The sequence below is a fragment of the Pezoporus wallicus genome, unplaced genomic scaffold (assembly GCF_028554395.1).
Source record: "Pezoporus wallicus isolate ANWC-B61680 ecotype Strahan unplaced genomic scaffold, APGP_CSIRO_Pwel_v1 scaffold_6885, whole genome shotgun sequence".
Classification (NCBI taxonomy): Eukaryota; Metazoa; Chordata; class Aves; order Psittaciformes; family Psittacidae; genus Pezoporus; species Pezoporus wallicus.
Window position 1 is genome coordinate 3,736,409 of NW_026638858.1, and position 26,839 is coordinate 3,763,247.

General features: G+C 46.7%; 2 protein-coding genes across 8 annotated transcripts in view; both read right to left on the bottom strand.

The window, feature by feature from the left end:
- RPLP2 (ribosomal protein lateral stalk subunit P2) overlaps positions 1-26,839 on the bottom strand; it is a 142,270-nt gene that overhangs the window by 55,496 nt on the left and 59,935 nt on the right. The gene's annotated exons all lie outside the window — the stretch shown is intronic.
- The window catches only part of CRACR2B (calcium release activated channel regulator 2B), a 46,421-nt gene that overhangs the window by 914 nt on the left and 18,668 nt on the right, over positions 1-26,839 (bottom strand). For 2 of the 7 annotated variants that reach the window (XM_057412789.1, XM_057412788.1), the window contains exons 2-17: positions 25,044-25,299; positions 23,468-23,579; positions 21,149-21,320; positions 18,867-19,013; positions 18,473-18,563; positions 18,253-18,345; positions 15,182-15,369; positions 14,446-14,517; positions 13,985-14,039; positions 9,872-9,951; positions 6,997-7,291; positions 6,682-6,823; positions 6,373-6,454; positions 3,760-3,874; positions 1,439-1,546; positions 597-719 (exon numbers count right to left, since the gene is read on the bottom strand). In XM_057412789.1, the coding sequence (XP_057268772.1) occupies positions 597-719; positions 1,439-1,546; positions 3,760-3,874; positions 6,373-6,454; positions 6,682-6,823; positions 6,997-7,291; positions 9,872-9,951; positions 13,985-14,039; positions 14,446-14,517; positions 15,182-15,369; positions 18,253-18,345; positions 18,473-18,563; positions 18,867-19,013; positions 21,149-21,320; positions 23,468-23,579; positions 25,044-25,256 (2,088 nt within the window). In that variant the 5' untranslated portion in view covers positions 25,257-25,299. Of the gene's footprint in view, positions 1-596; positions 720-1,438; positions 1,547-3,759; positions 3,915-6,372; positions 6,455-6,681; positions 6,824-6,996; positions 7,292-9,871; positions 9,952-13,984; positions 14,040-14,445; positions 14,518-15,181; positions 15,370-18,252; positions 18,346-18,472; positions 18,564-18,866; positions 19,014-21,148; positions 21,321-23,467; positions 23,580-25,043; positions 25,300-26,839 lie in introns of those variants that run through there. The other 5 variants (XM_057412790.1, XR_008972565.1, XR_008972566.1 and 2 more) reach the window with 5 other exon arrangements.

The following is a 26,839-nucleotide window of genomic DNA, read 5'->3' on the forward strand; positions in this document are numbered from 1 at the left end:
GGCAGCAGTAGCATACTAAAGCATGCTGAAGGCACATACTGTGGGAGACATGATTTACCTAGCTTGTAAGTAAATTATCCCAGTTAATGAACAGCTGAGTCCTGTTGTGAGCTTAGAGATGATGCAGCAGGTGAAAGGATAAAAGAAAGCAAAAGGATAATTTCTTGCAAGATTTCAAAGAGCTTTTTCAAAACTATTTGCCTTTTTTTAAAAAAACTAAAAATCTTAGAGCACACTTCTTTCAGCCTTACAAAGTGTCTTATCTCCCTTTAAAATATGGCTACCAAAATATCACATGCTTAATAAGATAAGGAAGAAAAAACCCTCAGAAATGCATGCAGACTTCAAACTGAAAACGCATACTTAAAATCTGGGATACTACACATGGGTTTTGTGATAAAGTACTCAAATTTAATTCCCAATCTTTCAACAGTCAGCTCTGCCAGACAAAGCTTTGCATGTGATGATGTCCAGCCTACACTTGGCACTCTCCAGGCATGGAAGTCAGGGGGAAGAGCACATTGCTCCAAGTGTTTTTTATGACGTGTCTGGCAACACCTTCTTGCCCACTCCCCAGGAGAGCCCACACCACTCACCAACAGCTGGGGAAATATCACAGGGTGACCGTTGCTGTTCACTGACCTGGCCATGTGTAACATGGGCTCCATGATGTTATAGCCAGTCATTGCGCTGCACTCATAGAAGACAGCCTTGTATTCCTGCCAGAGAGCACAGCAAGCACCCATGCTGGTTACCAGCTCTCCCCCAGCCCTGGGAGCTGTTCCACGCTCACCACCAGGAACTCTGCTGAGAGCAATTGAGGCCAGGAGGGAGGCTATTACCACCCTCCTGGGGCACACACAGTGCTCACCAACCCAGGTAAAGGAAATGCTTTTTCAGCACTGGGGGCCCAGCCAGAGTATCCAAAAGGAAACACTGGGGGAAGAGAATAACACTGGGTTATTTGGGGAAAGCAAATATATGCCGAGGGTCTTGGGTTCCCTTAGCTTTCTGTGGTGGAGTCCAGAAGATGGGGAACACCTCTGAAACCCTGCCTGCTCCCACCCAGGGGCTAAGGTAGCAATGGGCATGCAGACACCGGCAGTGAGGAAGGAGGGAGGATGACTTTGCATGCATTAGGGGAGTCCTCAAACAGGAAAACAGCCATGCGTACTCCCCTCAGAAAGACTGAGCATCACTATAAGGAGGCACCAAGCATCAAGAGAGATACATGAGCCTGCCTCAAGGGCCACATAGTGGGCACCACCTCATCCTCCCTGGTACCAGAGGAACTTCAGTACATGTTTACATTGGAGAGATGGGGTGGAAGGGGAGAGGTAAGGTACCATACTGGGAAATGGCTCCAAGAAAGGTTTCCTGTCAGCCAGGCAGAAGGGAGGCTGCAGAGCAGGTTGAGCAGCAGAGCACACAGTCACACCTTTGCCAGCCTTTCGCCTTCCATCTTGGGCACACTCCAAGTCTCTCTCTGCGCAGCATCCGTTTTATTTCCAAGCAGAAAGACCACAGCTCCATCCTCGATACCTTCCTGTGAAAGAGACAGACTAAAGAACCCTAGGGACTCAGCTGAGGGAGGGAACTGTCTTGGATCTGCGCCTGTTCCAGCTGATGCAAACAAGACCTGCAGTGGCAGCAGGATAAGGCCCTTTAGCTCATTAAAGGACCATTCCTCAAATAGCCCCAGGGATTTGTGGAAGGAAGCTTAAACTATGGGAATGTACTTCAAATATTTGCTATGTACTGCTGGGATGCTGAGAGAGTGGAGATAGGACGTAAGTTCCTCTCTGGAAAATAACAAGCCTAAAGAAAAGCAGTTTTTCCCATAGGCTCTTGGGACTTTAAGTTCAGGCGGAGCTTCTTAATAAGTCCTGTAATTTCTGTAGGTATATGTGGTACTATTTGTCTGATGTGCCGTCCTAATTTCAAGGATCCCTTGCTGAAAATCCACTGGCCAAGTAAGCTGAATAACCTACAAGTCTTGTATAGGGTCTCTGCAGGAACTGTTATTCCTAGGGGATTCCTGGAGCCCATTACCTTTGGTAAAACTCTCTAGCTCCACTGGCTCACTAGAACATCATCAGACTGCAGAACAGGGCTTGAAGTTATGTCCAGACTTGACTGCCCTGGATGACTTACAGTACGTGAACAGCTTTGAAGCAAGATAATTACTAAGATTGGGAAAGGAAGAGAGATAACTGAAAGTTACAGATTTGGGGTGCCTTGATTTTCTGCGTGCTCCTGAAAGGAGCCCGATTTTCAGAGGCTGGGTAGTTCTGAAAATCTGAACCTTTGATCTTTTAGAGTCCAAAGAAATTGCTAAATCGTTGTTGGGATTCCCTCCCACCTCCTGAGCAGGGCTGCAGATGTTAATAACATTAGAAACCTCCAATTTATGCTTATTCATTTTCCTCAGATCTTGGGTTTTGAGACTCAGCACAGTCAAAACAAAATCAACCTTGACAATTTTCCTTCAGCTCTGAGCCACCTACACACAACTTACTGAAATTATACAGACAGGCATTTTTGTCTCCCCAAGCAGATACAAGCCCCAGATGAATGCTTTTATTAAGAGTTTGGAAATAAATGCAGGGGTGAAGACTGCAGTATTAATACACAGTTACAAAATTAAAAAAAAAAAAGGAAAAATAAATCAACTCTGAAAGTTGAAGCAAATGAAGGAGAAAAATAAGCTATCACTGATATTTCAGTCTCATCTAGAAATCCATCTCAAAGCAGAGTTAGGATGTGATCATGCAAAGCACTGTGCATGCATACTGCAGGTCTGAGCCTAAACGCATCAGGGCCTTCTCCCTTCCCGTGCATAAGTGTCCTGGGTTCAGCAGTAGTAGTCATTTTTCTCCTTCTTAGTAGCTGGTGCAGTGCTGTGTTTTCAACTTTCAGCCTGGGAACAATGCTGATAACAGCGATGTTTTTATTGTTGCTCAGTAATGTTTAATCTGACCAAGGACTTTGTGAGTCTCATGCTCTGCCAGGGAGGAGGGGAAGCTGGGAGGAAGCAGAGACAGGACACCTGACCCAAACTAGCCAAAGAGGTATTCCATAACACAGCACGTCATGCCCAGTATATAAAGTAGGGACAGTTACCTGGAAGGGTTAGATCACTGCTTGGGTCAGGCTGGGTATTTGTTGGTGGGTGGTGAGCGGTTGTATTCTCTTCCCTTGTTATTTCCCTTATTATTATTGGTGGTAGCAGTAGTTTTTTTGTGTTATACCTTAGTTACTGGACTGTTCTTAACCCATGGGAGTTACATTCTTTCGATTCTCCTCCCCATCCCTCCGGGAGTGGGGGCCGGAAAGGGAGTGAGTGAGCAAGCGGCTGCGTGGTTCTGGGTTGCCAGCTGGGATTAAACCACGACAATAAGATGGACACCAGGAGATCTCCTTGCCTGAGTACAGGTCTGACATGACCACATTTAGGAGATGCTGCCAATACACATGGGCTGCTTACCAACACACACTACTGTTTTGGCCGATCCCACCACCTTCTGCCATAGATACAGCCCACCCTCATTTAAGGGACTGTCACTGGCTTTGATATCTTCAACAAGACAACCCTGGTCCCAGACTGACTACCACAGGCAGTACCCATCACATGTGTTTTGATAATTCCTCTCAAGGTTAGCAGGACCTCTTGGGGCATCGGAGAACATCACTACCAGACATATTGTTGGAGCTGGTCTGGAGCAAGACAGCATTAGCAAGCCAAGGCCCTGCTCTCACCTGGACACTGCTCATCCAGTTCCGCACTGCCATGAAGGAGCACTCGGCTGTAATGTCGTACATCACCAGAATCCCATCCGCCTTCCGGAAATACTGCTTGGTAATGCTCCGAAACCTGAGCCCAAACAAAACCAAAGGCACCCTCAAAACCAGGGCTGTGTAATTAACGAAAAGAAACAGGATGGGACTGTCTGTCATTTAGTGCATGCTCTCTGCAAGGCCCGGCAGACCCTGTGTGTGAGATGTACACCCTGGGGCTGATGTGTGCAGACTGGTGACAGACAGGCCAGATCCTTGCACCTCTGAGGTACGCTGGGTAGCCATGGGTAAGGCAGGAATCTTTCCAAATGTATGGTGCTGAGAAAGCAGGAAGGAAGACCTTTGCAGGTCAGAAGGAAAGAAACAGAAGAATTTGCTTAGGTGGGACAGGAAGAGGTAATTGCCTATGAAAAGGGAAATAGTTGGAGAAAAAAAACAAGACCTTTCTCTAGAGTCTGGAAGAATCTGCAGACTAAGCTGCACCGCAGTATAAACTAGATGTGCATAATGTCTGCCTCGGTGCTGCCAAAACAGCAATTAAGATCTCAATACAGTCTGTTTCCAGTTTTGAATCTATAAAGCAATGCCATCATACTTAAAATCAGCAGTTAGACACAATTTCCAGAAGTTCCCAGACATCTGCTTTGACCCGTGGGTACCAATGAGAACCACAGACTTGTATTTTGGGAATAAATGTAAAGAATCCCAGAAACAGCCTACCAAAAACCACCCTCAAACCTTAAAATTTGTAAGCAGCTTGTGACAGGGCCACGATATAATCACACTGATTGCAAACTGGTGGGATTAAATGCCACACAAGTACTGAGATCCCACTGAAGAGCTCTGTATTTCAGCCGTGCATGGGATAACAAACTGTCCTATTCTGTTAAGAGCCAAGAAGACCTACAGCAAGTAGTGACCCTCCTGAACTCTTCAGATGATTACCTGAAGCCTGTTCTTTCTCACTACAATAACATTCTGACAACTACCCAACTGAGAAAGCACAGGCTCTATCTTTGGCAGGCAAGGGGCACCTCTGGAGCTACAGGACAGGCTAGGTACTCTAGAAGAAACATCAAATGTAGCATGCAGCGGTCCTAGGGAAGTCACCAAAGAGTTCACCTTGCATGCTTCAAGGAGTTCCTCCGTTTCTTCCACAGGATATTCGTATTTGGACACTTCCAGTTGGAAGTAATTGGTATTTCTCTAGAAATAAGAAAGCCTTTTGCTTCTTTCTCAGGTCTCCTACTCAGCATCAGCAGAGAGCCATGTCTTGCAAGTACATGTCTAAGACCTGCTAATGCTGCAGGGGCCTACACTAAAGGTCCTTCTGCAGGGGCAATATCTTGAATTCGGCCTCTGATGCAGTCTGGCCTCAGTAAAATGTCACATTTCAAGTTTTAACAACTCCCCTTACTGCTCAGCTTCAGCACTGAAATAACCACATTATTTCAAAAATAATTTCTTTAGCATGAAGCTTGATTTTAGAAAAAACGTTTGCTTTTCAGCAGATACTCAGTACATTCCCACCAGGTCTGCATGGTCTAGCTGACTGAGCTACAGCATCATTACTCTGTTGGCAGTTTAAGGTTATAATATTCCCATGACCTTAGCTGGCTCCTGAAGGCCTGCCCACATAACAAATTTAGCCCAAAATATCCAGTACTTATTTTTGCCAGGCTCTTGAGGTTAATGGCCCCCTTGAAATAGCTTTTCATCTTCAGCCTAAATAAATTCTAATTTACATGAAGGTAGTGGTGGGCCTTCATCTCTGATAGCAGATAAGGGTCAAGTGCGTCCTTTACTACTTTGCTCTTCACTACTCTGGCCCTCACCAACAGTGCTGATAACACCTAATGATGGCCTGTGCTTTTGAAACTAGAGGCCTCCAAATGGGGAACCTGCATTCACTGTCACAAAAAGCCAAGCTGTCCCTCCACCAAGGATTATCACTTCCACCAGTCTTTCAGCAGAAGGGGCAGTGGAAGGTGCCAGTAACCTCAGTGACAGAGTACAGCAGGGTAGTTCAAGTCACCTTCCCCACAGGTCAAGCTGGCTTTGTCTGAATCAGACCTGGAAAGTTTCACGCGCTTCTTTCCACCCTCTGAATAGCAAGTGGTGGTGAGCAGCTGGGGACAGCAGGAGTACAACTGAATCTGAGAATGGGATGTCTATCCAGAGCCTTCTTTTCTGTCCTCATCTGCAGCCCTTTCCTACAGCTTTTCCAAAAGCAGGCTGATGCAGAAGAGCTTTGAGGGCTAGAGGGGCTTTGAACCCCACACCATACCATGATTTATGATAGACTGCCCAAAGCCACAACATGCAGGTCAGACTTATGGAAAAGTACTTCTCCATCAGTCCTTAGAGCAATCTCCCCAGGCCCCAGAAGCTACAGCTTCTAGAAATCTCTGAAAGAGACCTTTGCTGCAGGCTCATCACTGGAATATCTGCTGCAACCTCTCTGGTCCTTCTCAAGCTAACAATTTTCCCAGAAACAGAAGAAGTGCATGCACTCCTTCCTCCTGTTTCCTGCACTGAGCCTGGCAGTAGGGCAGCCTCATAGAAATTGCTTACCTTTCTTGTCCAGCTGTATCCCACAGCTGTAGGGCAACCTGGGTATTATCCACCACCAGACTCTTCACCTGGTAATCGATCCCTGTCAAGGAGATAGCAATGATCATAAGATAGGATGGGGAGAGAGCAGCTTGCCATTGCAATGTCCAAGCTCAATGCTATTTAGTTAAGGGATATTGCAAGATTTATTTGAAATTAGGAAAGGGATCACCTTTACCTTTAGGTGGGATAAATTACAGGCAAAACACACGTGTCCAGCTGACCTTTCCACCCTTCTTAGCCAGATGAGTCAGGAACACTAGTACTTACCAATGGTTGCATTGAGTTCAGGCAAGAACCTGTCATAGCAGAAACGGTGGATGAAGGAACTCTTCCCAACACCGGAATTCCCTACAAACACCACTTTAAAGATGCGGTCTGGGGAACAGCTGGCTGCTTCCCGTGCCTGGAGCTACAATGGAAGAAAGGGATGCAGTTTTGAAAAGCCTGGCTACAGACTGTGCTTTGATTTAGGCATTGGACCCCTCCACTACAAATCCATGGAGCTGAAGTTAGATGGGATGAGAGTCAGAAAGACCCGAAGTCCCTGATGGCAGGTATCTGAGGAACAACCCAAGTAATTACCCTGGTTTCGGTGCCAACAGGCTGTTCTCTAGGAGGCAAGGGAGCATCATCTAATCCATCTGCGTGTTTTCGACAGTCAGCATCACCCTTCAAAGTCATCTTCAGCCACTCAACATCTGCTGCCAGTGACCATCTCTCCTTGTCTCTGCTGTTCTCTCCAAAGTTTGTGCTGCCTCCTTCTCCTGTTTTCAACCACATCCTGTTGCCTGGGAAGTATTTACAGTTCTTTCTGTTGGGTTCTTCCACTGCCACATCCACCGGGAAGGTGAAAGGAAGGTCCTCAGAGGCCAGTTGTCTGTATTAAAGACCACAGGCACCACAATAGGGTGGGAGGGGAGGGGGTGAGGGGAAGAGGAGGAGGTTGCACATTCCCAAAACAACCAATGCAATCCAATTAGTGCATATGCAGCAGCTGCAGGAACTCTACTTAATATGTACACTCCCATACTCCCTGTGACTAAGGCATCAACAGCACCCCATAGGGAAAGAGAGGCAGCTCACCTGAGCTGTGCTGTATTCATATAGTTTATTAATTTGAATAAAAATTCTGACCTTCTGGATTTTTCAAGCTTCCTTTGCCTCCCACTCCTCCCAGTACTGAAAAAACAAGGCAAAGCACACAAAGGTGGCAAAAGGAAAAACTTTTTTTTCTTTCTTAAAGAAGCAACAACACCTCCTCTATTTTTTGTATCCAATACAACACAAAAAGAACTAACAAAGGTTTTGAGGTTAGTGAAAAGGGCCGACCACCCTTGGGAGGCTGCATGCAGTGTGCAGACATGGTACTGCCCTCTGCTGAACGCACACAGCCATGCCTCAGGAAACCAGCCCTTCACTCCCAAGCACTGCGGCAGCGGAGTCCTGAGTTCAGGCAGCAGAAGCCTGCCACAGGCTTGCAAATTGCAGTAAACGTGCTCACACCAGGGTCACTTTGCCTGGCACTGGCTCTGCTCCGGCCTGTATCCACACCTGGCCGAGGTAAGAGAGCCTGGACATGAAAGATGATTATCTTTTGATGCTTCCAACAACCAGCCCCACTGTGCTCTCAACAGCAAGAAATTCCCAGGACCCCTGCCCAAGCTGTGGCAGCAGGGAAACAGGTGCACTGACTGTGCAGCACAAGAGCAGGCTGATGCACTTTGTTCCTTCACTTACCACATCAGCTCTACCCCCAGTGAACAATCTTCCAAAAAAGCAGCTGGAATAACCAATTTAAACTACTGGAATCACTGCTGAGGAGCAAGGCAGCATCTTAGCTCTGCCTTGGCTTTCCACGGTTCAAGAACAAGACAAAGGGAGTGAGAAGGCTTAGGACTCAATTGAAGGGCTTTATCCACCCTCTGTTGCCTTAAGGGGCCAACAGATTGCATTTGGAAGCAAATTAGAGAGACCAGAGGCTACTACAGTCAGTCTCTTCAGAGGCAGCACATCCCGGCTCTCCGCAACATTTTTATCTTGCTACTAGTGCAGAAATCAAGGCAAGGACTCTCTTCCCTCACTGCTACGAGTACACCTCACCAGGACTGCAAAATTCACTTGCTGCCATGCCTACACTTTTTCCATGACAGGGAGCTCATGCTCCGGGATGTCCTCCCTACATCTGTCCCACATGCCAGCCCAGAGCCAGGCCAACTGGAACTGCTCTTGTTGCAAATAGACACATCCTCCCAGGCTCAGGATCTGGGGAAAAGACCCATCTCCCAGGGCTGGAAGGAATCACAACAATGAGGGGCTGAGACTCAGAAGCCTCTTCTTCAGGGAGGGAAAAAAAGTGACAAACACAAAACTTTCTGAACAGTAACTCCAGATCTAATGGATTTTACCCATGTTTCTCAAGCGATGTGGTGTGACACAGCACTTGGACAGAGATGGAACTAACAAATGCTTCCCCCCTCTCACATCACCCTCACTGTTGGACTTCTCTACCTGTTAAGTCTTTCTGGTGGGTTTATGCCAGCAGCAGCTAGAAGCATTTTTTGCAAGAAATAGCTGGGGAAGAAGATGGGAGAACTTGATTATCTGATCCCATGGACAGAGTATCTGCCAGTCACACAGCCATGGAAGACCTCTGCCTCAGAGCTATCCAGCTTCCCAGCTGGGCTCAAGAATCAGCCCTGCTCCACAGTGCACCTGGTTTTCCATCAATCCACAAGCCCAGGACCCTGAAACTTAATTCCTAAATGCCATTACCAGATTTGCAAGTATTAAGGGTGAGTCAAAACTCGAAGAAACTCAGCCGAGACCTATGTCTCTGGTTTGTACCAACAGAAACTGGGAAGCAGTGGAACCTTTTGCAGAGACCTGGTATGCCAGGTGAGCATCTGCATAGGTGTGGAGGGAGATGGGCAGAATGAACCCACCTGGAGCTGGGCCCTCTCCTCAAGGCTTTCAGCTGCCAGAGAGAACACAAGTCTTGTGCAACTCCTGCCCTCTCTCATGCCCCGGGGGATATGGGCTCTGGCATAAGGTGCCAGTGGACAGGATTTCTGCCTGGGAAGGAACTGGCACACTTCGGAGACAATCCAGCCTGATTCAGTGAGAGGAAGCCTTTGTGACTTCCATCCCATGCACACTCCCATAGCTTCTGATGGCACTTAGGTTTGCTCCCCCATTGCTGCATACAGAAACAGCCCAGAGGGGGGCCACCCTCCCACCCCCCATAGAAATTAGTTAACAGCATCCTCAGCTTCATGCTGAGCCACCACCACCTGATGCCAAGAGGGAGCTACAGCCACAGTCGAGATGCACCCCCCCATGCTCCCCAAACCAGCCAGCACCAAGGTGGGAGAACTTGACACAGGACACAGCTTGACTGACAGGGTACTCCAGCAGGCACAGACTGACACCACAAACACAACACAAATGCCCATCTAACCGTTTGACCGGCTTGTCGTCCAGCAGGTAACTGCCTACCACTGACCCTTTCTTCAACAGGGGCTTTTTGCTCTGAGGTGCCTGGAAGGTGAAAAGAAAAGGGATGAAGAATGTGATTAGGACCCAAGAACCTGATAAACGCCAGTTAACCACTTGCCACCTCTGCAGGCCACTTCAGGGAGTTGGAGCTGGAGTCCTTGTAGCCCTACACCATTCAGTGGTAGTGCCCTGCCAGCAGGCTTGAACAGAGGTGAGCACAGGGCTTGCCTTTCTCAGTTCAGCTCATTTAACTCATGCAAGAAGGCGTTACACTGTCGCTGCTTTCCCCTTTGCAACAAAATCCATCAAAAACAGTGGTGCCCCAAACCGAACTCCAGCCAGAGCTTTTGTTTCTGTGGCTTGTTCTCCACTTTGTCTCACACCTGAATCTTTTATTTCCCCTCCTGCCTTTCTATTATGCTGATGTTTTGTGGGACCCACCAACTGCCCCTTCCTCAGAAGGCACTAAGTACCCCTTCTCCATCAGTACTCACCCAGAGCTGCACGTGCACCATAGGAAAGGAAGACCACTCTGTAAAGGGCAATGCACATACTCTGCCATACACTAACGTTCCTCTCCAGGCTGCAGGACTACACACTTCCTGCAGCCAGTGTTTACCAGCTCCCCAGAGAAGGAGAAAGCAGGACAGCTCCTCTTGCAACCATCTTCCCCCTATACAGCAGATTTGTCATCCCCATCAGAGTCAAAGATGAGGATCTTACCTGAGATCACACAGAAAGCATGTGGCAGAGAGAGGATTGACCTGCCATCTCCTCCAAAGGCTATGCTAAAGCCTAACCTCCCGTTCAGTCCCAAACAGACTGGGTAACTGCTCTGGCTACACACACTGAACACAAAGTGAGAGACAGCGTGGCATCACCTCAGCACTGGGGGAAAGGAAGATGTACTTGCTCTGTAAGTCTGGAGATTTCTGACAAGTCCTCACAAGTTATTTCTGGGGGTAATGGTGAAAGAAGAGTTTGCAGCCTGCCAGATCTGCCTCTGGTAGCAGTTTTGAACTGACCAAACACCTGCAGGCAGCTTTGGACAGGCAGGACTTTGTGCTGCTCGCAGCCCTGGGGAGGACTATGAAGATTATTTCTTCAATAACCCCTGGCTTATCTTAAAAAGCAAAAGATTAAGAAGCTGCTCTGCTGGCCAAAACTCCCAGAACACCTTTACCACAATGCAGGCCAACAAAAGGAGACATTCTGGACTGCACAGAGGGCCTCAACCAACCAGGAATTTTGAGGGGAAAAGTTCCAAATGTTTTTTACACATAAAAGTGATGTTCAGGAGAAGTTCCAGCTACACAAACAACCAGCATGGAGAGTTACAAATGTGGAGTATGTATCCTCCAAGACAGAGGACTCCCAAGTGCAGAGAGACTGCACTTGGGAGTCACACTAGTATCAGGCTATGGTTCAGCCAACCAGTGTGGATGGAGGAGGAACCCCTGAAAGAGTTTGAGCATGTTCACTCAGGGGCATCCTCTAGACACACAGAAACAAGGAACTTGTGTTACAGCCCCCTGGAGCCAAGTCAGAACCTGTGGAGCAAAGGGGATCCCAGGCAATCTGCTATGGCATGACACTACTTGAAGAGGAAACAGCCTGCGGAGTACGTACCTGGGTAAGAAAGGAGAAACAATGGGGCATGTTTTGCATTGGTTCTGCCATGCTTTATTGGCCTGCCAGGTTTGTGTAACACGTGGCTTTTTGCCAGAATGGTAAGGAGACAGACATGACATCACAGCTGTACAACACACGAGGGCAAGGATTCCCCAACAACAGCACGTGTACAAGCATTTGTATGGGAAAGATTCTGGTTTATCAGTGAAATACAAATATGTGTCCAATGTAGTCAAAGTCCCAAAACACTCTTCATGATGAGTAGACATGAAATTTGTTCTGTCACATGGAGCATGCAAGCATAACTCCATAGCCAGATGGGTCACAGCTGTGAAACTGAACCCCACAGTGGTTTGTACACAGACCTAAATAGCCACACATTGCTACCTGTGACCTAGCCACTGGGGCAAAACAGTGCCCCGTGGTGCTGTGGGGCCAGGGTCTGCCTACCCTGGCAAGGCCAGAAACTCTTACGAAGAGCAAGGTATTAAGCTGGACACTGAGAAGTGCAAAGGAGCAGCGACTGGGTTACTGTCAGCCTCGTATATAGCCCAACTCAGACATGCAACCACTTCAAAATCTTTTCTATAAATGAACCGCTGTTCATCACACCTTCATTTCACAGAAATAACACAACTCCTCCCAGCACTAACAGAGGGAATTAAGGCCTTGGGTTTCTTTTTAGCCAGTAAAAACATTAATAGGCTCTGGCAAAGAGTGTGCCACACACTCCATCAGAAATCTGGAGTCTCCTTTTTGCTGCTGTAGGGAACTACTGCTGTTTTCTTGCCCCCTTGCAGTGGGACAGCCTGGACAGCAGATCTTCTGCAGGTGTATGGCAATAGCAGCATCTCTGTAATCCTTTGGAGTCCTGTTTTCTTGCGGACTGAAACGAGAGTGGCCAACAAGATAGTCCTGGCTGATAAAGAAAAAAAACAGACTTCATCTGCCCAGCACAACACAGCCTTGCCAGATGAGCAATGGTGGTAGGAGGAGTTCACCCTGCTGCCCATCCCTACTATCAGCACAGGGAGAAAGCAGCTCCTTTGTACCCAGACTCTCCCTGCTAGGCTCCCTCTTAGGTCTCCTTGCAACTGTTACGTTTCAGAGCAGGCCTGAGCAGGTCCTAGCAGATGAAAAAGAGAGGAGAACAGAGGAGGAGCAGACAAGCTTTGCATACACAGAGGTACATACCTCAGCTGTGGTCTCCATGGGCCGCCCACCCCACCCACAGGAACCCAGAAGCTGATGAAGCAGTATGCATGGGAAGAGGAGAACAAACTATTTTCGTTGCCTGCTTGCACTGGATTCTGCTACACAGTGACTGTGTTTATTACTTCTCCAAGAGGAAGCAGGAAGCCCTGGTGTACATACACATATTTAGCAGCTTAAAAAATAAAGAAAAAAAAAAAAGAAAAAATAATCTTTCAGATTTCAGAAACACACACACAAAGGCACCCCCCACCCCCACCCCCCCCCCCCCCCCATCCAAAACAGTTACTGAAATTATTTTATATAGCTGCTGCTTCACTTGGAGAAGAACTCCAGCATCCCCCCCAGCATGACATCTTGTCCCTTATCTGGGCACAATCCCTGTGCTTCCTTAAATGTTTCTTTACACACCAACCAGAAAGTATCTCACAGCCTACCACTGCCTGTCCTCACTGCAAGACAGCTACTTCCAGATCTTCAAGTGGGGCATGGTGGCAGAGCAGGAAAAGACACATGGTGGCAGGAATGGGTCCAAAAAGAGCACAGGGCAGCCTTGTCAGAGACATTTGGGAACACAGAGACTTTTTCATTAAAAAAAAAAAAAGAATTAAAAATAGATGACATATTCATACTTATCTTGGAGACTGGGAAAGACCAGAGATGGAGTTGACTGTTCCAGATGTTAGAGGCCCCCCACTTTCTCCTAGCCCTCTGACACAAGGCTTACTGCTGCACCTCCACCCCAGCAGAGTTCATAGGAATGGGGAGCTGCCCCAAAGAAACATCTGCAAACATCTGTTACTACCTCAAGGGGTCACAGAAACTCTAAAACCTTCCAGTGCTCCTCTACCCCTAGTCAGCTGGCAGCACATACGGGAATCCATAATCTTCTTCACCATTCAGGTCCAGGGATGCATCCAGCTTCACTCCCCTTCTTGCATATGCCCCATGCTGTTACAACATACAGACCCCATGTGTGCAGCAGGCAGCACCCACTGCAGCCCTGCATGGGGCTGTGTGACAGTCACAAGCTAATACACCTTGGGTTAAACCCGGGTGGTTTGCAAGAGCAACCTGCAGAGCTTGTCCCTAGCACCCTCAGAGAGGTGCTGCAAAGTCTGAGCTCAGGTCATTGTCCCCCGTGGAAATGACAGGCCCCTGAGTGGTGAAAGCAACAGCAGCAGGTGAAAGGAGGGTGGTTGGGAATTAGGGTTTTCGTTCTTAGACTAACCAGCTTCTTGGCTTCAAAAGCATCTCGCTCATCTCGAAGTTTCTTGTTCATCTCTCTGCTCCAAAGGAAGACACAGGAGAGACACAATGAAGAACTCATCAGCAATGGAGCAAAGACCAACATTTGAAAGCAAGAACAGAAAGGAAACTTGGGAAACAAACACAGATGTTATTTACTGCCTGACATACTGGATTTTCCATGTATCTCAGCTCAGGTAATAGGCTCCACATAGTCCCTTAGCCATCAGGAAAGACTAAACTTCTCCAGTGGAGGGATTACACAGCCTGTAGTATGCCAGAACTGGCCAGATTGTGCAACTCTGGACCTAGAAAAACAAGCAGTGTCTGAGCACTGCTTGAATACACTTACATAGCTTTCTGTGGGAGAAACAAACACAGTGCTGAAAGTTCAGCCCCTTGCACGCACAAGGGCTCAGCATTTTCCCCCAGCCCTGTTCTTACCTGAGGAGCTCCAGCTGCCGAAGGAGGCTTTGTTTCTCTTTCTGCATGTTCTTGGAGACTCTAAACACATCCCTAGGACAAAGAGGATTATAAAAGGGGAAGTAAGATAATGGGAGAGGAAATACAAAGATCTCTTTCTTGGAGACACTGGTGGGATATTCTTAAAGATAAGGGCCTGCCCTATGCTAGGAGGATTCAGAGGAAGCAGCACTGCTGTGGAAGCTGGGATGGCTGGGTTGTATGCTAGCCCTCCTGCTCTCCTTTCACACTCCAGTTTCCTCAGCTGCTGGAGATGGGAAGGATGCTTACTACCATCTGGATCTGAAACAGCCCAGTGTTTAGCTACCCATTGTTAGATTAAGCCCAGAAACAGGAACACAACTGATGAGAAGAGGATCTGTAGGAACTTTATGGAGGCAATAATGAACTAGAAAATACATGGAGGAGAAGCCTCCTTTAGGTTGATGATCATCTGTATTTTTTACACTGCTTTACTAGCCAAATACTAATAAACATAATCATCTCCCGCTATAGGCAGGTGGGAGTTAGCACTATCACTCCCTCTTGAGGCCCATAAGACCACTGGGATGTTACTACTTTTCTTCAAGAAGAAACAGGAAATCCTCTGATGAGGCCAAGGCCTCTAATTAGAGATCCTTATCCTTTAACTACTTGCACACCCTTCTTTCTTTCCCTGAGTTCCTGTCCTGACACCCCCTTCCCTGCCCATTCTTACCTGTCCTTCTGCTCTTGCTCAAGCTGAGCCTCTTTCTGGAGCTTCTGTAATTGCCTCTTCACTGCCTCCAGCTCCCATTTGCTTTTCTCCAGCTCTTCCAGCAGGTTTTCATTCAGGTGCCGGAGCCTTTCATTCTGCACACGGGTCTCCAGCTGCTCTGAGTTCAGCGACTGTAGCTGATGTTCCAGCTGCAATGGGAGAAGGGCTGCTTAAACACAGGGTTTTTGTGCTACCATCATGCCAGTAAAAACTGGCTGAAAAAGCAGATGTAAGTAATGAGGCAGAAGGGAGGTAAACACAACTTAGGTCTACAGGACCACCAGTGGCATTGAGAGAGTGAATTGGAAGCAATTATTTCTCATCATGCCAGCCCTGGGGAGCAAGCAATGCAATTATTAAGCATAGCAAAGGAAGTGCTTCAGGCAGTATGAGAAGCTTCTTCTGTCAGGCACTGTAGAAATCAGAGTACAAATAAGGGTCAAAGGAAGACTGGGAAATTTTGGGTGGAAGAAGGGGTGTATCCATCAGGACTTATTAAGCACAGCTGCTGAACTGTTTGGGGCCTTCCTGAGCCCATGGCAGCTGAAAGGGGGATACATCGAGGTGCCAGGCATAGCTCACACCACACCTGGAAAGTCAAGTGATTGGGTGGCCTTTACCACTGCTGGACATAGGCCCTTTGCCTAGAGATATTGTTTAAATGCCACTGCGGCACAGCTACACTCTAGGCAGCACAAGACCCCAGCACAACTAACAAGCCTGATTTGGGAAGTTCAAAGCCTGTTGTAATGTACTCAACCGGTGATGTGACTCCTCACAAATGACTGGCATAGTCTGGGAAAGAGTCAAAGCCATGCAGCAGCCAAACCCATCCATCTCATATGACAAGTAGGGCATCACAAGAAGAATCATACTGGCAATTCAGCCACACCAGCTAACCAGGGCCATCTGCTGAAGCTGGTGCTATGCAGAAATGGTGGTACCCATCCAAGAATTTACAAATTCCCAAAATAAAATTATACAGCCCATGCTTGCAAACAGAGAGAAACACCAGGCACCAGTTCTGATCAGTGTAGTAGGTGGCAGAGTCAGCCTCCACATTTATACCTCCAACCTGCTTTTTCTCTCAGTGTACCTTCTCCCCCTCTCAAAGGGAAAGTGAAGCAGCACACTGTAGCACAAAATAAAGTGCTTTTTTCTTGCTTTCTGCTCTCTGCCAGCACACAGATACAATGGTTGTGAGCAGGAGTGAACCAAGCTGACATTTCCTAGGTTCCTTGAAACACAAGCCCCACATCTCTCCCCACTGAGGCTACAAGCATAGGTTGCACCCATCTTTGCCTAAAGACTTCCAGTCCTTTGGACATCAGCATGACCACATAACGATGGGCAGTGAAGTTGAGACTAAGAAACAGCAACCCCTGCCCAAAGCCTTTGGATCTTTCAATAAGCCAGGGGACAGGTTTTAAGTAAAGCACACCTGCTCCTCCCCAAGAAACCTCTATTACACATGAGTCTCCCGTTTATGTTGTCTGTACTTGGAAGTGATACTGTGGAGCAGCACGATCACAGTACTGGTCTTACGCCACAAGAGGAACCTGATTATCTGCATAGCTTAGTGCAAGTCTCAGAGTTAAGAGAATCAGAAATGACCATTCTAATAAGACTGTAGTCTAGTAGCCTAGTACTCTGCCTTGACCCATAGCAAGAAGAGGTGCTACCTAGGAAGAGCATGCCTAAGACCCATTCCTCCTGATACAGCCCCAGCATCTATGGTCCCTGGACTGGGGACATTAGAGGCCACATCCATGACTGTTCCTTCTTTTGATGAATACTTATGAGCCTGTTCTCCATATTTTTTGTCCATTCTTTTTTAAATGCTGACATTGCCTGCATCCTGTGGAAAAAAAATCCAGCACCAATCTCTGTGTAAAGAAATATGTTCTTCTAAATCAAATTCGTATTAATCTCACTGAGTGTCCCTAACCTCCCCTATTGCAGGATTTAGGGAGTAACAGTTCTATATGAACCTTATCCACCACCTTCCCAAGTCTATAAAGTTCACTCATATCTTCCCCCAGTCTCCTCTTCAAAATCAAGTCTAAGCTTTCCTACTTTCTCTTCCTAATGCAGATGCCCATTTCCTTATTCTTATTAGTTCTCTGTACCTTCATACTCAAGGACACAATGGAGCCAGAGGAAACTAGAACTGCACATACCAAATGAGGTACATCAAGGGTGTAGGTAGCAGGAAAATTCTGGCCTCTATCTTATTCTCATTGTCTTTCCTGATGGCACTTAAGTTTTGCTGGCTTTTCCAGCTGCTACACAGTGAGTTGATTATTTCAGAGAAGTGCCATTTCATCCACATCACAGCTAGGTATCCAACTTGGATACCCCCAGTCACCAGCATCTTACAGGTACCTCCCATGACTTGTTTTTGTGGGGGTCATGTCTTAGTTCTTCAGACCAAAAGGAGAAAGACCTCCAGAATGGACCATGCCATACAAGTATCCATGCCAGGAATGGATAAAGGGAAGTTTCTGCTTTGATCTTCTCCATGACTGATTAATCAGTAAGTCATTAGGTGCTGCAATGCAAACATATGGTATTATACAGCTCAAGCATCACAGAACTGTTCACTCTGGTGTATTCTGGAGCAGACAGAAAACACAAACTAGAGAAATTTGGCTCTTGTATATCCATACACAACTTTCTTACCACAAAAGGCTCCAAACTCATAACTTCCAAATGTATGTGTAAAAGCCCTGTCTTCCTTGCCAAATGGTTATTGCACAACTGACAGGAGGATTGTGTCAAGAGAAAACAAAGCAGATAACAAAACGTGTGATCAAAACATTCACGCTAAGACATTACAGTAGAGGACAAACCAATCACTTGACAAACGACTTCAACTCCTCCTTCAGAGACAGAGAGAACTAGACTAGCTAGCAGCAGTTTAGCTTGTACAAACCCTCAGCAGATGAAAACCATTCTCAGTCAGGAGAGACCTTAGCAGGAAGATAGTAGAAGCGGATGTGCTTCTTTAGAAAGGATTTAGGTCTTGTTACCTTCTTTTGGCGGTAAAGGATTTTCTCCAGCTCCTGCTCTTTGCTGTGCAGTTCCTTCTGGAGCAGGTTACTCCTGTCATGTCTCAGTGCTTCCTGCAGACGTAAAGATACAGCTATGCATACACCAACCAGCACAGTAAGAGTTGTTCTTGGCCAAATAGGCCATCACGTCTGCTTCAGAACAGAGAAAGTTTGACTTCAGCCAAGAGAGATGAGGTACCTGGCAGATCAGCCTCTCCCTTTCTGCTTTGATCTGTTGCTCCATTTCTTCATAAAGGCACCTGACTTCTCGGTCATGGTCTGTCTCCTTCCTACAAAAGGTATGGGGCCCACAGTTCAGGAGAGAGAAAAAGAATACAGAAAGAAAACAGGAGAGGAGGGTGGGAACAGATTCCCACTAACAGCTGTGTAGCATTGAGTAGGATTTCAACCAGACCAAATGTTATGAGTGGACACTGATGCAAAACAAACCTGTGGGAACCAGATCAAGGTAAAGAGTCATTTTATTAAAGCAAGAAAAATCTCTGTGTCCTCTAACCCAGCCTCAACTTGCATTTGACGCAGCATCCAAGCATCAGCTGGTTCCTGACAGCAAATGGTCATGATGTTCTTACCGCTTCAGTGCCTGTTCCATAGATTCCTTCTCGTGATTCACCTCCCTTATGTATGATGAAACACGCAACAGAAACTCTTCAAAATTGGATAACAGCTCCGGACGCTCTTTTCGTAGCCGAGCCCAGAGCTCCCGAATCTCTCGTGGACTGGAGCAAGCATGTGGGAGAGAAGGAAAGGAAATGAGTTTGTGTCCTCTTACGGACTGTTATTCCAACTCCAGCATGCACTCAGGACAGACAAACTGCTCTTCTCCTGTGACAACCTCCATTACATCACCATAGCAAAGAGGGAAGTTGGACAGTGATGGAGCATGCATGTGAAGTGAGATCTACTGTAAGGTTAAAATAAAGAAAGTCATCTGAAAGAAGACTACAAAGAAAGAAACCTAGGAAGCAAACCTGGAATTATTATTTTTCTAAGTATTCAGCAATAACGCATTTGGTGTCTAAACCAAGACTTGGAGAAGAACATTCAGCAAATCTGCTGTGAGCTATGGTCAAGCAGCAAACTGTTACAGCTCAACTTTTAGCACATATCACATAGGTGTTTTTTCTCAGGACTGTATTATTTTATTTTACAAGTATGGAAACTGGGGCACAAAAACAAAAGAAGCAAGTTTTCCTAGGTGTCTCATCAGGATAACAACAGAGGAAGCCCTGGAAACCCGAAGTCTTCTTTTCTGAACATGAAGTAACAACACTGTTTTGGCAATTAATTCATTGCAACTCGAACACAGCACTTACAAACTTACTCTTTCCTAGAGAGTCTTATAAGCCTGCAGACATCACTTCATGCTTCTTTTCAGGGAAGAGCTTATTTATTTATTTATTAACTCCATTGAGTACTTTGGAGGAACTGAAATATATCTTGAAATACACAGAATAATTATACATAGAGATGTTTCTCTTTGTCTAGGTGTCTCCTGTAATACTCTCTATGAAAAAGCAAACAAAAATCCCAACCAAAAAGCTGTTGATGCCCCCTGCCACCACTGCAAGATAGCCTTCTTTTTCTGTCCCAAACTGAAATAGCAGTTCATAAAAACTTCATGGTTTAGATAAAAGAACAGTTTTAATCCTGTTAATAAACAAAACAATTTATTTCTAGCAAAACCAGTGAAGATAGTTTAGATTCCTGCTCTGACCCCAATTAGCTTCTGTTTTATATTACAACAGCTGGCTTGGCACAAAGGCATGACATGAAGTAGCTACTGAACTCATTGCATAAAATTGCAAGTAAGTGGTCTAAAAAAAACACAGGATAATTCCACTCTAAGACCTGATGCTTCTCAAAGCAGTCATAAACAGCAGACTCTTTCTCCAGAACAATAACATGGCTTTTCACAGTGTCATCTCATTATCTGAGGCATAGCGGCTTTACAGAATTCTTCAGGACAGAAGTTGTTTAGCATTAACAGACACATGTAGATGCTTTGCATCACACTGCAAATGAGACAAAATATAAAATTTGTTTTATGACAGCTGCAGCTCTGTAAGCAGCGAACTCCTCCACTCCCAGCTTCTGTCTCCAGTCCTGTCTGTCTCCTGTCCTACCTGGGCTGCTCCCTGCAAATTGACAACACTGTCAGACTATGGTACCTGAAACAAAGGGCTCCCACAGATGCAGCTGGGCACCCCAGCCCCAGCAGACATGCATCAGTAAGAACCAGTTATACTTCACTTGGGAAAGCCCTAAAAAAAAGGTGGATGAAACTGGGGCCCGAAGACTTTACTGGGGCCACATGCAAGAGCATTAATATCAAGTTTCAGGGCTCAGGTGAGCATCCATTGCCCAGTTTAGCCTTCCACACTCTTCAAGATCAACCCAGTCACAAGCAGTGCTTTGAACACAGATCCTTCACAGAGACTTTCAGAGCTAAGATTGTCTGAACATATGTGAACAGTCACACACCATTTTGGAACAGACAGCACACTTAACCTCCTTACCTCGTCTAACCCTCACATGATCCTTTTCATTTGTTGTGTGCAGATGGGCTTCCATGCCATTGTTACATTTTACATCTGTGGTATGAATTCTAGTTTGGGAAACTCTGCAAAAATCACTGCACTAAAAGTAATTGATAACTGATGAGAAAACCCAGACTTCACTGCATTTGTTACCAAGCATATGAAAACCCAAGAGAGCAGTACAGAAATCCCAAGAAGTGCTTCAGAGAGCAATCAGCTAAGTTCACCTCTTTGGTCTTTGCTGGCACTTTGAAGTTTTAGTATTGCAAGATCAAAGCATGTTAGAAGTCATGCCATGTGACTCCTCTACTTACTCTTCAAACATCTGGACTGTGCCGAGCTGCTCCATCATGGAACAGAATCGTTTCTCTTCATCATCATCTGCCGGGTCCAAGTCATCTGACCAGCCTGATTCAAAGGTCTCCTCATGTCTGGAGCGGTCCATTCTCCCTGCCCCTTGACACAATTCAATCCCTATTAACTTTCCTAATGGAAGAAGGAGAGAAGAAGGAGAATAAAGAATGTCAAATTGGATGTCATTTAATAAGCTATTTATATGGCAGCTCGACAGAGCTCCATGAGAAGCTGCCTGCGCGCTGCTGGTGTAGCATACAGCTCCTGGTCAGTAAGGAGCCCCTGTTCTGACATCCTGGGTGATGTCAGTGTCCAGTCTGCAATGCTGGGATTGAAACTGGCTCCCAACCCAAAACCAGGCTGTTAGGGCTCTGCTCACATCTGTGTGAAGATGATCTACCACCCTTGCATGTGAAGTATGCAGCATTAGGTCACTTCATTGACATGTAGCAGCACTGAGGGTTCAGTTGTTAATGGTCCTACAAGCTGCTTCTGTGGCTGCAAGCCCAGCACTGAATAACACCATGCCTCAGGTCCCCAGCTTAAAAAAGTAAGGAGATCATTACCCCTCCCTTCTCATGTGCTACATCTGTTCTGATTCAAATGCTGCAGGACAAGGACTGCCTCTTGCTAGGATTGTGTATAGTGTCTGAGCAAAATGAACTTCCTCCCTGAGCACTCCCTCCTGCCCCATCCCACGTATGGATGGCTTGCAGCTATCTGGATCCTGTTTCATGCTGAGACACTAATGCCATGAGAACTTCATGCTATGCAAGGCACGTGACAAATACTGGTGCTGGGAACAAATTCTCAAAGAAACAAATCAAGCAACCCTACTCAAAATGCAGGCCCCCTTCCTGCATACAGAGGTCAGACCTCCACCAGCAGCTACTTTTCCTTTCCAAAACAGATCTGCTTGGTTCAAAAGGCATAAATGACATCCCGACTACGAGGCGAAGAGCCAAGGATGTTCAGAGCACAGATGAGAACAGGAAGCTGCTCTAAGGGAAAAAAAATATTCACTATTTGTGTACCTCAAAGTGTAATTTATAGATATATTTTACTGAGGGTGATCTTGCACTCTCATCCCTGCCCATGGCAGGGGGTTGAAATTAGATGATCTTTAAGGTCCCTTCCAACCCAAACTATTCTACAGTTCTATGGTTCTTAGTTCTGTATGTCCAGGATTTAGCCGCTTCTCTCCCACTCTTGAAATGTGTTGCTAGAAAAAACCTGCTATGTGGAGATACAAGGCCCTACTCAGCTCAGAGTAAGCCTGAGGCTCAGATAGTTAATTAAGGAGATAGGCTTAGATTAGGCATTTTGGGTGTCTGCTTTAAAGTAAGAGTCACATCTCATTATCTCTTTTACAGTGCAGAAAATTGAGGTAGAGAATGGCCTGAAGATTATTTTGACATCCTAGAAAGATTTCAGATCGCTTTAAACTGAACAATTTAAATGCATGCTCTTTTGTCAGAAGTGCAGATGTACCCTGTAACCTCTCAGAGTCCATATAAGAAGCCCTCTCAAGAAATAGACTTGATTGCAGCTTCCCTTGATTTCTGTCCCCAGACACTCCAGAAGGAAGACAGCAATATGTAAGCGAAAATCTTGAGTTAGGGGCAAAGTCTGAAAAGGACTTCAATGAAGCCAGACACAGAAAAAAAACACAAATGAATGCAATAATGAAGTGTTTTACCTAGACTGAAGCAAGTCCCATGGAGCCAGGATGCCAACACAGGTGGTACGTGACAACTGGGGGCTGACACAAAGAGAAATCTTGCCTATCTCTACCAGCAATGGCACTGAGGCAGGTACCCTCATGATGTCCATCTATGGCTATATCTGGGACAAATGTGCCAGATGATGAGATTTGGGAACACAGAGAGCCTACTAATAGGACTCCTACTATCCTTGAACAGCACTGCTACCAGCTGGAGACAGTTACCAAAAGGCATATTTCTGTCCTCTCATCCAGCAAAGGTCCTTATTGAGATGAACAACTGTGGATCATACAGCCAGATACAGGCTGAAGTATGTACCATCTCCAGTAGGAGGTGTTTGGAAGCTGGCTCTACCAGGTGGGCAGGTAACAGTTGTGGAAGAAGGCAACACAAAGCCTCAGAAAGGGGGATAACAGTATTGCACGCACATCTTCTCCAATGATATTCACATAAGCATGGAACATCGCCCTGCATAGCTAGTACAGCTTCAGCAGAACATAAAATATCATGTCACAGGTGTACATTTTCCTTCCTCTGCCTCTGTGCAGTCCTTACCTAGCCCCAAGCTGAACTCCACAGGTGTCAGGTATCCCTTATTGTTCTGTTCCAAGCTGTGAAAAACAGTCTCCAGTTGCTCAAGGGTTAGGGGAAGTTCACTCTGGAGCCGCTGCAAAGACAAAAGAACGAACAAAAGACTCAAGTCTTCCCTGTGAATAGCTCCTGTCCCTGCCATCCTCAGCTCTGGCCCACAGTGATGTGCCCTTTCAGCACTGCATCCTAGGCAGGATGCGGTAAGTCTGCCAGTAAAACCAAGTGATGACACAAATACCCACTGATACGGCGACACTTTCCATTACTGGTGATCCAAGCAGGACTGCAGAGAGGGAACTTTGGGTTATTTTCGTTGGAGGGAGCTCAACCCTCTTCCTCCTGCAATTCACAGCCACTGCCTGTAGCTCACTGCCTGCCTCCTTCCACCCCTACCCAAAGGTTGCTGCTCCCTGGGGTATTGCCAGCCTCCTGTGACCACTGCTGCTACCAAGAGAGCTCTCTTTGGACACATCAGGTACCAGCTCCATCTCTTTGGCCATAGAGGAAGAACAGACTTGTGGGTGTCTGGATTTAGTTCCCAGCTCTTGCAGGAAATCTTGCAAATCATAATCAAAATGTTCAGTCCATAACAGAGAAATAGCTTTCTTTTGTCATCTTCTGCCTGTTAGGACCATATCATTATTCCCACAACACAGACAAGGAGCAGAGAGAGATTTCCCTTCATAATACATGTGCAGAACACATAATGCGAAGTGGCACCTAAAAAAGCTTCCAGATAATAAGATGGGTAGGCTAAAACCTCCTTGTTGTCTGTTAAATATGCAGCTTTAGGTGAAAGCTTAGTAAATATTTATTAATGTAACCACACAAAATTAGGTATCACACAACCCAAACCAAAGTGAGGCAGTAATTAAACCAGCATGGGCCTGCCAAGTATTTATTATAGATGGTGGGAAAGATGGGACAGGAGAAAAACAATCCACATGTAACCTTCCTGATAACCCATTAAAACAAAACTAAGAAAGAACTACAGTGATTCTGTTAACAAATACTGTTCTTAACAGGAACCAGCAAAACATCATTTTACAGCAAAGTTACAGGTCAGGCCTAAAGTGAGTTTCTGAGCTCAGGCTTTAGCTATGATTGAAACAAAGAAGATATACAGCTTTTTTTAAGAGGTTGGTGGGTTTTCTTCCCCTTGTTGATTGTGGGGGGGATTTCGGAGGTTGTTGTTTCGGTTTTTCAAATTAAACCAAAGCTTTCCCCTCCCCAGAATTCCCATCCACTGCTTGCTTAATGCTCATAGGAACTGTTGCAATTTTTTTTTAATTTTATGCATTCCTTAAAAATTTGGAATTGCTGTCCCACTTGTCCCAGGAATTCCCTGCAGGTCCAAGGCCCTACTGGGATTTTTGGCTCCTAGCAGCTGGCCGTGGCAGAGTTTTGCTCCCAGAAACCTGAATGAGACACAGCCCACCTGCACCCTTGTCAAAAGTAAAGATACACAACATTCTCCCCGCTTCTGCCACCCCTGCCTTTACAGCTCCTCCCAGGATACAGGAAGGATTTTTTCCCTCACCTGCATGTCCACCTTGGTGATAAAACCCTTCTCATCCTTGTCACACAGCTGGAAGAGCTCCCTTGCCTTCTCGAGCATCTCCACCTGCACATCTTCCAGTTTGCTCATCTGCCTGGAAGGAGAAGCACCAGGAGCCACCCCGTCCTCCTCATCCCCTTCCTCTTCTCCTTCCCATCGGACATATCCCAAGAGCGCTCCACTCTGGTTCTCCATCTTCTCAAAGTCTTTTTTCCCAGGGCAAGAGCAAACAGAAGAGCTGCAGGGCAGGAAACAGAGAAACCCCAGTCAAACGTGACCTTCCACTTCCACCCCATGCATCATTTGGTTACATGCTTTTTAGTTTGAAAGAACGATATTCAGCATCTGTATCTGGACTAGATGATCTTTAAAGGTCCCTTCCAAACCAAACTGTTCTGTGATTCTATGGTCTGTTACCGGGGGTGTGTGGACCTTGTGTCAGAGGTACATACCACACATAGGTACACACTGTACACAACATGGATGTCACCAAGCCTACCACACAGCTGTTATCCTCCATACTGATGGCCTCCAGACCATGCATGGAGCAAGGATGCTCTTTTGCCATCTTTCCTCCTCTGGCTCAGACCTACAGGGCAGTTCAAGTTCTCTGGTGGTGAAAGCCAGGTGCCAAGGGAAGGCTTCAGCTGATACAAGAGGATAAGAGGGTGTCCTGGGTTCAGCAGTAGCAGTCATTTTTCCCCTTCTTGGTGGCTGGTGCAGTGCAGTGTTTTGACTTTCAGCTTGGGAACAGAGCTGATAACAATGATGTTTTGATTTGGCCAAGGACTTTGTGAGCCTCATGCTCTGCCAGGGAGGAGGGGAAGCCGGGAGGAAGCAGAGACAGGACACCTGACCCAAACTGACCAAAGAGGTATTCCATACCACAGCACGTCATGCCCTGGATGTAACTGGGAGTTAGCCGGAAGGGCTGGGAGACTGCAGGGTTGGAGGAGGTATCGGTCGGAGCTTGGTCGGGCTTGGGGGGCGAGTTATCGGTCAGCTGGTGCTGAGGTGTTGTATTCTCTTCCCTTGTTATTTCCTTTATCATTATTATCATTGGTGGTAGCAGTAGTGATTTGTGTTATACCTTAGTTACTAAACTGTTCTTATCTCAACCCGTGGGAGTTGCATTCTTTTCAATTCTCCTCTCCATCCCTCCGAGAGCAGGGGGAGGGCAAGAAAAGGGGGGGAAGTGAGCGAACGAATTACCTGACTGGGTTTAAACCACGACAGTTCTTTTTGGCGCCCAACGTGGGGCACGAAGGGTTGAGATAACGACAGATTTGACTGGATTAATAGTCACTCATCACAATGCTGATTTATTGGCTCTCAGAGTTGTTTCTCTTGATCTCACAGCTTCAGAATGTTGTAACTTACTTAGAGCCGGTATTTGCTGTGTTAGTGTTTATCAAGTGTGGGGCCTGGGCTAAGGTTCTTGTCTCACTGTGCTTTATGGCAATGGCTTGTAATACGGGCGGGCTCCAGCAGCAGGGCGGGACGGACGTGGCCGTGGACTTGTACCTGGCCGTCCGGCTGCTCTTCACCGTCCTGGCCCTCACCCTACTCTCCATCTTCGTGAGGCTGCGGGGAGCCGAGGGGGAGCGGTCCCGGGAGCCGGCGGCAGCTGAAGCGGCCCGGGAGAGCGGCCCCGGGGACCAAGCGGCGGCGGGAGCGGGGCCGGAGGCCGCGAGGGGACGGCTGCCGGTGGAGGAGGTCGGGGCGGTCGAGGAGAGGAAGGAAGCGGCTGCCGAGCAGCGGGATAAGGCGGCGGAGGA